Genomic DNA, 14,825 nt, shown 5'->3' on the forward strand with positions numbered 1-14,825 from the left:
CTGAGTATAAAAAGATCAACAAATTTATGTCGAGAATGCGCTTTTAAAAGAATCTTAATAATTAAGTCAAAACTGCTTGATATCCAATTAAGACAAAATTGCCTGTTAGTGCCCACTACTGCCATCAGCATATTCACTTGCATTAACTAGGTATCTGGATTTTTTGTCAGCTAGTCAGTTATGAGTGGTAATATCCCGTAATCGTCCCCTATCATTACGGAATAAATGGAAAATACATAAAGGGGCATAGCAATTATAATAATTTTTATAATTATGCAGAATTTATCATCCAAAATCCTGCCTATATGTTTGTTTGCTTTGGGTTTAACGCCGTTTTTCAACAGTATTTCAGTCATGCAACGGCGGTCATTAACGTGACCAGTGTTCCTAGATTCTGTACCAGTACAAACCTGTTCTCCGTAAGTAACTGCAAACATGAATCAGAGGTGGAGGACAAATTAATGATTTCAGATTAATGATTTCAGACACAATGTCGTTTTTCAAATAGTTACGGAGAGCATACGCCCCGCCCGAGGATAGAACTCACGACCCCGCGATCCGTAGACCAACATCCTACCTATACTGAGCTAAGCGGACACGCTCAAGTCCTATCTATAGTCACAGACCATTAGGGGTAGTGGTAATAGCCCGGCTTATAAATCCTAAAATATGGCCGAACCTTGCAAACTTTAGTAGAGTCTTAAAGATAATACATTTCTTAAAGTACAATACCAGATGACAATTTCTGGATATGGAACACTCGAATCAGTCAGTTATTTAAATAAACTTGCACCATCTTATATTTGTGACACTATTGGAATTTGTGACAAAACATACTATAGCCTTCGTTTTAATACGAAATTTGATCTACAGCACCTTCGACCTAAAACAAACTTTCTTAAACGTTCGTTTTCTTTTATGGCTGTAGAAATTTGGAAAGATATACCTTACTCAATAAGAAATGCTAGCTCAATAAATTCACTTAAATATTTATTTAGAAACTTTCTTTTAATCTGTTAAAATGTTGAAAGACCCTGTCCACTATAATAACATATTAATCACAGTAATGCGACAAATATGCACAATCTATTTCCATGTACCGATTACCTCCCTTTTAATTGCGTTCACTAACGTTTATTCAGAAAAATGATATATTCGATCGCGGATAATGTCACAAAAGTGTAAAAAGCGTTATCTTACGGGTTTTGTATTAAAAATGAATATCATATTACACACATTTTACGGTAATTTTGATAAAAAGGAAGGATCGATAGCTGTATATTGAATATATATGAATATTTTTGTCTTTTTCTGAAATATATTATTTATTTATTTATATATTATTTCAATTTTGCATTCCCGGAATAAAGATAAATTATATAACAATTTTGTCATGTTTCATTAAAAAATGTAACTGCTAAGAGCATTTTTATCAAAACAACTGAAGTCGTTGTGCATGAATAAACTTGAGAGCAAACTCGCTTTTGTTACTATAAATAGAAAAATATTTTGCTGAAAATATCCTTTATATGAGTTGTCTGCCCCTGACAAGAGAAGGTGCGAAAAGTCAGTGTTCCATATCCAGATTTGTATTTGACATAACCTTTAATCATTTTATGTTCCTGGCTTAGATCGAATGACTTATTAGCTTAGCTATAAGGGATGATTTGGATAAACACTCATTGATTCTGTCACAGGGTGAGAAAAAATGTGAAGCCAGACCGAGACCCGAACCCGAGACCTCGGAATACCGTTCCGATCTACGGACTGAGCTACAATAACCGCCGACACATTTTATTCCCGTTTCTATTTTCAAGTTCTATACCGTAGCATATTTCCCCCACCATCGAATTCCGTCGGGTACTTTATGAATTAAGCGATAAGAGGCGTCTGAGACTAACCACGCGTTGGGCACCAACTGTCACAGAATGAGAAAAATTTGAAGCCACACCGGGACTCGAACTCGGGGCATCGGAATACCGTTCCAATGCAGTACCGACTGAGCTACGCGGCCGCCTATACATTTTCCCTATTTCGATATTCAGGTTCTATACCGTGACATTTCCGTGTAGGGAACGAAAAGTCTCACCGTTAATCGCCAATTTTGGTACGAATATAAGCTAGATATCAAGAATTTTTTCACGATAACCACTTATTTATGCAAAAATATATTATTCATCTTAGGGAGCTCCATTGGTTGCCAGTAAAAAAACAGGGTGCAGTACAGGTTCTGATCCACACCTTTAGGGCTTTACATAATCAGTGTCTTGCCTATATTATGGATATGATAGAAATGTATATACCGGATGTGCGTGAAATTAGCCAGAGCATCCAGAGTAGCCAGAGTAGCCAGAGTTCAGCCAGAGTTCGGCCAGAGTTCAGCCAGAGTAGCCAGAGTTCAGCCAGAGTTTAGCCAGAGTAGCCAGAGAAGTCAAAACTCTGGTTACTCTGGCTAGCCAGAGTAGCCAGAGTTCAGCCAGAGTTTAGCCAGAGAAGTCAAAACTCTGGTTACTCTGGCTAGCCAGAGTAACCAGAGTAGCCAGAGTTCAGCCAGAGAAGTCATAACTATGGTTACTCTGGCTGGCCAGAGTAGCCAGAGTTCAGCCAGAGTTCAGCCATAACTCTGGTTACTCTGGCTGGCCAGAGTAGCCAGAGTTCAGCCAGAGTAGCCAGAGTTCTGGCTTCTCTGGCTACTATAAATAGCCAATTGAAAATTGTTATTAACTTGAAATTCAGTTTTAAACATGCTATTTAGAAAGAAATAACATATTAAGTTTCAAGATCGAATTCAGCTAAGACTGAAAATGTTTTGCGAACACAGGACCTGATTACTCTGGCTACTCTTGCTGACCAGAGTAGCCAGAACATGTTAAAACCCTAGAAACTCTGGCTACTCTGGCCAGCCAGAGTAACCAGAGCTACTTTAATTAACCACTTGAAAATAGTTATTAACTTGAAATTCAGTTTTAAATATGCTATTTAGATAGAAATGACATATTAAGTTTCATAATTAAACTTAGGTAAGACTGAAAATACATGGTACCTGGTTACTCTGGCTACACTGGCTAGTCTGGCTGATCAGAGTAGTCAGAACATGTTAAAATCCTAGAAACTCTAGCTTCTCTGGCTGAACTCTGGCTACTCTGTTATAAACAGCCAGAGTGACCAGAGCAAATGATATCCTGGTGACTCGGGCTACTGTTGCTACTTTGGCTGAACAGAGTAACCAGAACATGTTAAAAATCTAGAAACTCTGCCTACTCTGGTTGAATTATGGCTACTCTGGCCAGCCTGAATAACCAGAGTTCTGGATACTGGATGAACTCTGGCTACTCTTGCTTAACTCTGGCTACTCTGGCCAGCCAGAGTAACTAACCAGAGTTCTGGCTACTCCTGCTGAACTCTGGCTACTCTGGCTAGCCAGAGTAACCAGAATTATGGCTACTCTGACTGAACTCTGACTACTCTGGCCAGCCAGAGTAACCTGAGTTATGACTTCTCTGGCTGAACTTTGGCTACTCTGGCCAGCCAGAGTAACCAGAGTTATGACTTCTCTGGCTGAACTCTGGCTACTCTGGCCAGCCAGAGTAACCAGAGTTATGACTTCTCTGGCTGAACTCTGGCTGAACTCTGGCTACTCTGGCCAGCCAGAGTAACCAGAGTTTTGACTTCTCTGGCTGAACTCTGGCTACTCTGGCTAGCCAGAGTAACCAGAGTTTTGACTTCTCTGGCTACTCTGGCTAAACTCTGGCTGAACTCTGGCTACTCTGGCTGAACTCTGGCCGAACTCTGGCTGAACTCTGGCTACTCTGGCTACTCTGGCTGCTCTGGCTAATTTCACGCACATATAAACCGGTCGGAAACCTAAGATCACAACACACGCTGTCACTGGTTATGCCAAAAACTTAAACCATGATGTATGGCAATCGCAGCTTTCCGTTTACTGCTCCAAAGCTATGAAACTCCATTCCGCCAAGATCAGGGAAGCTCATACGCTAGCTGCTTTCGAAACACTGCTAAAAACTGACTTCTTTGTACAGTAGTTAAATACTTTTAAATATGTATGTATCTTTGTCTTGTTTAATCTAAATGTTTTACATTCATTTTTTTTATTACAAGATACAAGAAACTTTATTTAACGTCGGATATGAAATTAACAATTAACATTTATTAGCTTAAAGCTATTTCCCGACAAATTATTAATGCAATGCATTGTTTTTGTATGCGTAGTTGTTTGTATTGTTTGCAATTCATTTTGTTAAGCACTTTTAACGCGTACATGTGCATGAGCAATCTACAAAAATGGCGAAAAGTTCTTATAAAATTGTTGCTGACAATTTATTTTCATAATTGTGATTATATACCTGCATTAAAAAGGAATTGAATGATTTAAAAAATCCGTTGAATTTCTACATTGAAATTCTATTAAATCAGTTTGTCCTATGTACACTTTTTGTTATCTAAACACAATATTCATGAATATTGTAATACAACAGCTGGTCCTAAATTAATGACGTGAGAATTTTTTTAACGTACCAAGTGGAAGCCGCCTCCATTTTGCCTGTGAAATGCATCACAACATGCAAACTGGCCCGGATGATTGGGTTAATCCCCACCTAATCGGTCCGGCATACATCAATCATACATCTCACAGAAAAAAACAACACTGTTTTTATTTTTCTTTCACACTAGAGTTCTTGATTGGCCAGCAAAGTACCTACATTATTCTACCATGTATTAGTGAGAATTGTATGAAATAATGCGTCTTTGGCGTTTTTTTTTAAACTTTGCCTTTTAATTGCAATCTCTAATGGGAAGACATTCCATAGCCTCGCTGCTGCTGTAACTAATTCGCACTGTCCGACATTTGGGCACCATTAGTCTTAATGCATTATTCTAGGATCTTAGATTTCTGGATGGCGTGTATATTTCTAACATGTTCACTACATAAGCTGGTGATTGATCTTCGAGTGCCTTATAATGATAATAATAATAATAATAATGATATTAATAATAAAAATAATAATGATATTAATAATAATAATAATAATGATAATAATAAAAATAATAATGATTATTATTATTATTATTATCATTATTATCTGAGAGTGCTCTAACAAACACGATTCCTTACGACACTCATAAGTTTGCCTTAAATGAAAATTGTCTTTTACGAAATCTATAAGAATTTATCCATAGAATGAAAAATGCAACCTACTGGAGGATTATGAAAATGTTAAATATCTTCGTGGTGATGTCAAGGGAAGACGGAACTGGAAGGTCGCCGATCTGAGATATTTACAAATTATTTGCTTTACTTTGAAACATGGAAAGATAACTTACAACTCAAAAATGGTGAACAATGATGTCAAGCAATAAAACGTTATCATTCTTCTGTCCCGGGAAACAAAACAAAAAAATGCGAAAAACAGCTACATTTGAGCCGCGCCATGAAAAAAAACAACTTAATGTATTTGAGACTAGCATGGGTCCAGACCAGCCTGCGTATCCGCCCAGTCTAGTCAGGATCCATACTGTTCACTAACGGATTCTCAAACTGCAACAGACTTTGAAAGCGCGAACACCATTTATCCGCGCAGGCTGGTCTGGATCCGCTGGTAGCAAATGCATTATGTTGGTTTTCTCATGGTGCGGCTCAAATTTTTATTTATTTTCGTCTTGTAATCGTTCGTTTGTGGTTGAATCTACTGAATAACAAAATATATAATCTAAGTATCAGTTGTATGGTATTCATTCTTGATCCTGACTACTGAGTAAATCTGCCGCTATTTTCCTATTCACTTACTTCTAATCTTATTACTAAATGTTTATCCGTAACTAAACCTCAAGTGTTTGGTTATGTTTTGCGGTGCTCTGATATCTTGCATTACGTCGGCTTTGTAAGTTAAATGTATATGTCAAAACAGATATCACATTCTAACTGGTCTCGATTTGATTGCCAATTAAACGGGAGGTCGTGGGCCCGATCTCCGGTCGCGTCATACGAAATACGTGAAGCTACCTTGCTTGGCGCTCAGCAATAAAAAGGGAAACTGGCTTCTCTTTTCTCATACCCTCGTGGCAATGGACTTTATCAGGAATGAGGTGTGATTAATACAAGTTGTATAACTTGCTTCACAATCGACCTAGAATAAATTATTATAATTTGTACATTTATAAGAGTGGTAAGAACTGAAGTGTACTTTATTGTTTAAGGAAAACTAAAGTCGAAATTATTGTTTGACATAACTGATCGTGTTCCCAGCGGATGCAGACACTCAACACAGTTTTAACATAAACAAACCACTCAATTAAAACGCCACTCGTGATTATTTTCCTTATTCAGAGCTCGCTAAAACGTTCTAACGAAGTGGCTCAAGTGTTTACTGAAATAATGCCTGTATACGTACAAGACCACTGAGCATCTATACCTTAATCACACCAGTTGTTATGAGCTGTGTTTGTATGCTAGAAATGAATAGATAAACGGATTTCCTTAGCGTGATAATAATTGGTAAGTGTTTGAACGTCTATTTCAATTCTATTCGACCATAACGTTGACATTAAGGTAATGGATCCGTAATGTCAATCGGTAATTTCCGTGCAATAACGTTTCATACATTCCTTCGGTCATGCATATATTAGAAAATGCTTTTTCATAACAACCGGAGAATGACGAAATCGAATTTGAACAAAATTTCTAAGTTCTTATGGGATGGAAAAAATGATAAAATCAAAAGAAACACTCTCTTCAGTAATTACAGTTTAGGAGGCCTTAAGTTAACGGATATTAATACATTCCTAACTTCTATTAAAGCATGTTGGGTAAAGCGCATAATTTCGAATGAAAATAATGGTTACTGGAAAGTCTTTTATGAAAACGTACTTAACAGGTTTGGTAATACTTTCATTCTACAATGCAATATGTATGAACCAGAAAGATGTTTCAAAAATATGCACAGGTCACCCTTTTTTGAAAGATGTACTTGTTTCATGGTTTTTAATAAACAGTTATTATGCTGAAAACAATGAATTACAAAAACATATAATATGGAACAATAGTGAAATTAAACATGGAAATAATGTAATCTACTGGGCAAGATGGCATGAAAAAGGTATACAATTCATTGATCAACTTTTTGATTTTAGAACAAATAAATGGTATCAATTTGAAGACGCAAAACAAATACTTGATCTGAATGAGACTGACTTTTTGAAATATCATCATTTAGTATCAACAATTCCGAAAAATCTTAAAGACCTTATTTCAATGCAATTTCTTTATGGAAGCAAAACCAACCACCTTATTGAAATCAAGTAAAACCCCAAACAAGTTTCTTTATAACCTTTTAATGAGTAAGAAAACATATGAAAAACCAACAGCTATATTCAAATGGGAAAACATTCTTGATGATAAGGAAATTGATTGGAAAAAAGTTTTTAGTAACCCATTCAAAGCCACAATAGATAACAATCTTAGAAGTTTTCAATATAAATTGTTAATGCGCTTGCTTCCAACAAACAAATATCTTTATAAATGTAAATTGTCTCAAAGTAATTTATGTGATTTCTGTTGCATGAGTAATGAGAGTATAGAACATTTAATTTGGGAATGTCCAAAGGTACAAATTTTCTAGAACAGACTACAAGTCTTTCTGGAAAATAAGGGATACAATGAGTTAAAACTGAATATAAAGAATGTTTGTTTTGGTTACATAGGTAACACAGACAAAGAAGATATCCTAAACTTTATCATTATTCTTGGTAAATTTTTTAATTTAAAATGAAATATACAAAAAATGTTCCTTCTTTTGATAACTTTTTTACATTTTTCAAGCAGAGAATTGAGCGCCAAATGTCAAAGGCTGCTAAATTGTGTCTCTCTAAATAAATGGGATTTTATGTGATTAAATGACTATGTAGAAACTTCATTTTTGTTCTGGAATTACATGAATATGTGACAATTATGAATATATCATTCGTTTTTGGATTACTAATTGCATTTTTGGAGTATTTGTGTCCAAAAAAAATGGTTTTTAACAAAGGATTTTATCATAACTGGATGAACACCATCTCAGTGCACACAATGGATTATCACACAATGGATTATCCTAAGGGCCTGGTTAAAACCTATAGTGCAAGTGAACTAATGAAATATAGATCAATACCCAGACAATGGATTTTACCTGACCAACAATTATTGGCAAGATTAAAAGGTCTGGGGATATTAAACTTTAGAAGTTACCGATCAGGAGCTGCAATACACAAAATACAAAGGAAACAATATGGTGTAAATGTGTCAAATCTTGTATATCAAAAACGATCAAACACACTCAGTAACTATACAGAGAATGTCACCTGTCTAACATTGAACTGTCATTCAGTAGTCAAAAAGGATGTGCTAGTCGGACAATTGCTTCGTGACGAGAACATTGACTTTGCACTTTTGACGGAAACCTGGTATTCCGATGAAAAACAATCCCAATTCGAAACATCAGATTTAAATCAAAATGGTTATAGACTCAGTGTTGCGAATCGTAGAAACAAAACGGGTGGCGGTATTGCTCTGACTTGTAAAAGTAGTGTTCAAATGCGCAAAATGGTATCTGGCACCACCGAAAGTTTTGAGTACGGAGTATGGCAAATGGTCTTTAAAAACATTACCATCAATTGTGTAGGCATTTATAGACCCCCAGCTTTGGCGACACCTACGCAATTTGTGAAAGACTTTTTCGAATTTCTTGAAGACGTTATTTCCAAGTACCCCAATCTCATGATCATGGGAGATTTCAATCTACATATACATGACGACACCAACACTATTTCTGAATTCAACAGTTGTTTATGTGCTATGGGGTTGCAACAACATGTACATTTCCCAACACAAGTGTTCGGTCAGAGTCTTGATCTTGTGATCACAGAGGTCGCAAATGGTGTTGAACTTATCTCATGTGAACCCGGTCCTTTCTTATCCGACCATCGTGTATTAAAAGTCATTACAAAAGTGAAAAAGGAAAACATCATCAGCAAGTCTATTACTTACCGGAACTTTAATGACATAAATGACTCAGATTTTGCTAGTGACCTTGCTGATTTGAAAATTGAAAGTGATTCAATTGAGACATATGTTGACATTTTCCAAGATGAAATGAAAAATATCATTGACAAGCACGCTCCTTTAAAAGAGAAAACTATTATTTGTCGAAATCCGAAACCGTGGTTTAATGAGGATATCCGCCACTTAAAACAAATTCTGCGCAAATCCGAACGTTTGTGGAGGAGGTACCAAAAATCCACAGGACTATGAAATTTTCAAGACTGCTCTTAATAAATATCACCATGAACTGAAACTAGAAAAACAGAGAACTCTTAGCCAAAAAGTGCTCGAATACAAAGGTGATTCCAAAAAACTTTACAAATTTGTGACAGATCTCACCGGCGGCAAGTCGGAGAATCCAATGCCTGTTGTTGAAAATGAAAATACGCTAGCTGACAAATTTGCTGACTTTTTCATGGAAAAGATTCAGAAAATACGGACAGCTTAAAAGATTTTGAAAACTATAAACCATGAATGAGAAATGTGCCGGAATTTGGAAAATTTGATGAACTTAGTGAGGATGAAGTTAGAAAACTCATTAACCAGTTACAAACAAAGTCGTGTGAAATTGATGTTATTCCAACAAAAGTGTTGAAGTCATATTTAAACGAGCTCCTCCCAATTATAACTCGACTAGTGAATCTTTCATTGACTCAAGGAGTCTTCCCAGTGCAGTGGAAACAGGCAATAGTTAGACCTCTGTTAAAGAAAGCTGGTCTCGAACTTATATTCTCAAACTATAGGCCAGTGAGCAACTTATCATTCTTGTCCAAATTGATAGAGAAAGCAGCACTGTATTTACTTAATAAACATGTAAATGAACATAATCTCCTTCCGAAAAATCAGTCCGCATACAGGCAACAATCATTCGTGCGAATCGGCTTTTTTGAGACTTATTAATGACATCTTGGACGCTATGGAACATCAAGAAGTGACTGCATTGATAGCATTAGACCTTAGTGCAGCTTTTGATACGGTAGATCACGATATTCTTTTGGACGTTTTGAAATGTCAGTATGATGTCTCTGGTGTTGCATTGGACTGGTTGAACTCATATCTGAGGCCACGGAGCTGCCGCGTGAGTGTGAATCAAACAGTGTCATCAGCACGTGAGCTTACGTGTAGTGTCCCCCAGGGAAGCTGTTTAGGGCCCTAGCTCTATCTCACGTACGCAGGAACGATTTTTGACATTGTTCCCCCGTCCATTTCCGTCTATGGCTTTGCCGACGACCACACCGCAAGCACACGTTTTAAGCCTGAACCATCCATCGAGGCTAAATCCATTGGTGAACTGGAGGAGTTTGCTACAGATTCAAATGGGTGGATGAACAGTAACAAACTAAAAATGAATTCCTCAAAAACTGAACATATTGCCTTTGGAAGTGCCCCTCAGTTGAATAAGTTAAATATTCATGAGATAGATATTTGTGGTGATAAAATCAAGAGACAGAGTAACATCAGATATTTGGGGGCCTATTTGGACGAAACTTTAACTTTCAAAGAGCATATAAAACTAAAGTGTAGAACGGCAATGTTGAACTTTTTCCGAATCAAAAACATTCGCAAAATATTGACTCAGGATGCAACTGAAACCTTAGTGCTATCGCTGGTTATTTCGCATTTAGACTACTGTAATGTTATTTTATACGGTATTTCTGATTGTGACATCGCAAAACTGCAACGCATTCAAAATATGTGTGCGAAGTTAGTTCTGAATCGTAGAAGAAGAGACAGTTCTAAGCAGGCACTCTACGATTTGCACTGGCTGCCGATCAAAGCCAGAATAAACTTTAAGATCTTGACGTACATGTTCAGTTGCCATGTTGGAAATGCGCCTGCATATTTGATTGAACTCTTAACACCGAAAATCCCCCAGCGCTCCCTCAGATCCTCGGAGTCATCAGTTGACTGTTACACCGTCCCTTTCAACAAGCGAAAAACTTTTAGTGATATAAGCTTTAGTACTATAGGGCCAAAATTGTGGAACAATTTACCGCTGAACATCAGACAAAGTTCTTCAATTGACTGCTTTAAGAAAAAGTTGAAAACGCATTTCTTCAGAGACTACTTTGCATTATTCTAAGTTTTGACTGAGTTTTAAAACAGTGATGCTAGTGACAGTGATAGAAATTTAATGTTTGTCTGTGATAATTATATGTTAGTAATATTTTAAAATATAGTATTATCATTAACTTTAAATTAATAATTGCTATTTTAATTCGTTTTAATTAATCTTATTTAAAATATTTTATATTTAATATTTTATTTCAACTTGTATTGTACAACGCCATTGAATATGTTTTAAATGTAGAAATAGGCGTTTAAGCAAATAAACCAGTTTCAGTTTCAGTTTTCAATTGAAAAAGAAATAGCAATGATTAATGACATGCTCCATAAATATGAAGAAAAATGGTTAAATTTTACTGAAGTGGACTAATATTGAAATAAGCCAAGCCTCTCAGCTATACAATACAGTACCAAATTATCAATTATGAAAAACAGGAAACGAACAACACTATCCTTTAGAATTAACCTTCTTTTTGCTTTTTAGGATCATGATTCCAAGTGACAAAACTCAACTCTTACTCTTCTCACTTTCCCTTCTCATCCTTCCATTTTTGCCTGAATGATTATTATCTTTCCCACTGTCCTTTCACTTCTAATCTCGTTAACTTTTATTTAAAACTCTTAGATATAAACATGTAAATCTAGTTGTATTATTGTAAATTCTGTCTTCTATGTATTTCTTTTTGTGCTTTGATACTTAAAATAATGTTTGAGTGTAATTTGAAATATAAACGATTTGTATGTTTGTATTTACGATTGAAAAATAAAAGAGAAAAAAAAATTTGAAGAATACGTAAATAAACGGAAATCGCCGATTGTCATTACGGGTACACTACCTTAAAATATCAGGCCCAATTTCACAAAAATATTTAAGTGTATTAATTGACTTAATGACGCTAATTTGGTTAGGTTTTTACTTTCTTGAAGCAAATTAACGTACATAAGTCAATTAACGAACTTAAGACATTTCGAGAAATCGGGACCAGTATTAATATTTGGTATTTATGTTGAGAATTCACAAAATAACTGTAAAAGGTTGAAAATAACATATATTTTTTTATTTCAGTTGTTTGCCAAGAAGAGCATTTAAGACAGATTATAACAATGCCAGTTTCTATGGTTACAAGGGTGCTATTAATCACTCTCCAGATCATTGGATTTTACTGCTCCAACTCAAGACGCGTTATAGAAAGAATAAAGTATCTTGAAACTAGAATCAATACAGAATCACAGTTCAGAGATGAAGAATACGGATATATTATTGACAGACTTGATGAGATAGATAAACGTTTGAATGCGTCAACGGAACAAAGAGTAAGCTTTGTTAATTCAGATCAGAAAACAAGCGATGTGAGCACAGAAACGGTAGACCATTTACGAAAAGATTTTACGAGAATTAGGACAGCTTTTCGAGAGGAGAAATCTGAAACTGCAAGAATCCGCAGGGAAATTCCAAAAATTGAAAATGATTTAACTGCAGTTAAGCATGATTTGGAATATTATTGTACAATGAATTTAAACAAAACTGATGAGCTCATATCACGGGTTGAAGAATCAGATGTCGAGCGCAAAACCGACATGGAAATGACAATTGAAGAGATTTATGGGGTGAAGTCTGCTTTAGAAAATTCAATCAATAATACCTCGATACTTGTTGGACAGGAATTCAAAGGCACAGCAGAAGAAATTGAGGAAAGTATTCAAAGAACTGTTAAAAAAGAATTTAAAATAATGGAAGATAACACAAAACAAGAGATTGCTGACACCAAAGCAAAAGTTGAAATAATTGAAATTCTAGTTAGTCAACTATCTGCCCATCTTGGACACTTGTTTGGATACTATTCTTGCTTAGGAATGTTACGATCCGGAGTCTATAAAACACGAATGGGGCTCGAGGTCTATTGTGACCAAACCACAGACGGTGGGGGTTGGCTTGTTTTTCAGAGAAGGCAAAGTGGTGAGGTTGATTTCTATCGTAACTGGACCGAGTATAGAAACGGATTTGGTGATCTGAATGGTGATTTCTGGCTAGGAAATGAACATTTGAGTATTCTTACAGCAAAAGGAGATCATGAGCTGAGAATAGATATGGAGGATTTTGACGGAAATAAGGCATATGCTAAATACAGTAAGTTCAAGGTATATCCGGAAGAAGACAAGTACAAACTGGAGGTGAGTGGATATAGTGGAAATGCTGGAGATTCTCTTGGGTATCATAATGGAATGGCGTTCTCAACGTTCGACAATGACAAGTCAGGACACTGTGCAAAAAGCTACCATGGTGCCTGGTGGTACAAAAGTTGTCACTATTCCCATCTCAATGGACAGTATTTTGATATTCCTGGTAAAAGTGATGCCAAAGGAATCAGCTGGTGGTACTGGAAAAATAATCATTACTGTTTGAAAAGTGTAGAAATGAAATTTCGTTAAACAAATAAAAGATGTAAAATTCAAACATCATTATTCATTTAAACAATCGTGATGTTGAAATTAGAAAGACATGTGTATTTCACATTAAAGACAAATGTATATATTAAAGTTTTGCTCTTAATGGTGAAGATAACTGATTAAATCTTAAAAATCAACAATATGATGAACTCTTAGACTTCTGTATATGTTTATATTGGGAAACATTGTACCATGCATGTATGTAAGTAATTTCTCTGCAACTCGACTGTAAAATTTATTCAATATGTTTTGTGTAGATAAAAACTTGTGTACAAATATTTGTTAAAAACTGAATCATGTATTATGCACTGAAACTCTAGCTATGGTCAGAAGGAAATTCAAGTTATATTATAAACGGTAAAAGAAAGCGTGTGCAGTTAGTAAAAAAACATCATAGGAATTAAAACCAGTAAGAAGTATATCAAATATATTGTAGCAATAATACACTGTCGAGAAAGAATATAAGATTCTTTATTGATTGTAGGTGCAGATAAAATATATTTGACTTGGGCGATAACAATGTTCTGCCGAGTAAACAGTCGGATATTGCAATCTGTACCTACAACCAATAAAAGAATCTTGTTCTCGCATGCCATGTTCAACAAATAACAGGAAAAATAAAATCAAACAAACGATTTTCTTAAAGCATATTTTTTCTTACAGGAGCGTATTAACAAAGCGCGGGAATTTTACGTCACGTTTTGATGTTACAACGATGAATACAACATGAAAAGTTGTGTTCATTGCATGACGTTTTTTGTGTGTTTTTTTTAATCGTAAAATATCTTATAACGAACAAAGAGGAACTAGGCAATCTATTTTTATTCGGTTATACGTAAAATTATAATATGATTACTGTACGAAATTACTACATATAATTTTGTTGTTCGTTATACGTCATTTTCAGACGAGAGTCATCTTATTTCCCTTGGATGTTCTTACACCCCTTGGTTGTAAGTAGATGTTTTCCAGATGTGAAATAACTAGAAACCTCAGTCTGGTATGCAAAAATAATTCAAGTAAATATTACAATCATGCCAATTAAAATATAGACTCTATCAAGTAAACGTATTAATTGATTGCCATCTTATTATTATAGTAATATTTGTCACATGATTTAGCTACAACGAAAATAGTCAGGTAACGGCTTATTTGTATATAGTATGTTTGATTGTTTCGATGAATTAATTATATACTGTTGCATGAATAAATT

The 14,825-nt window shown here is 35.4% G+C and overlaps 1 protein-coding gene across 1 annotated transcript; it reads left to right on the forward strand.

The window, feature by feature from the left end:
- Positions 1-6,355: 6,355 nt before the first annotated feature.
- On the forward strand, positions 6,356-14,825 carry LOC123542342 (angiopoietin-related protein 7-like). Its single transcript, XM_045328148.2, has 2 exons — positions 6,356-6,514; positions 12,231-14,825. Exon 2 carries the CDS (start codon positions 12,269-12,271, stop codon positions 13,592-13,594), a length of 1,326 nt encoding a protein of 441 aa, XP_045184083.2. The 5' UTR covers positions 6,356-6,514; positions 12,231-12,268; the 3' UTR covers positions 13,595-14,825.

This window comes from Mercenaria mercenaria, chromosome 19 (genome assembly GCF_021730395.1).
Source record: "Mercenaria mercenaria strain notata chromosome 19, MADL_Memer_1, whole genome shotgun sequence".
In the NCBI taxonomy this organism is placed as follows: domain Eukaryota; kingdom Metazoa; phylum Mollusca; class Bivalvia; order Venerida; family Veneridae; genus Mercenaria; species Mercenaria mercenaria.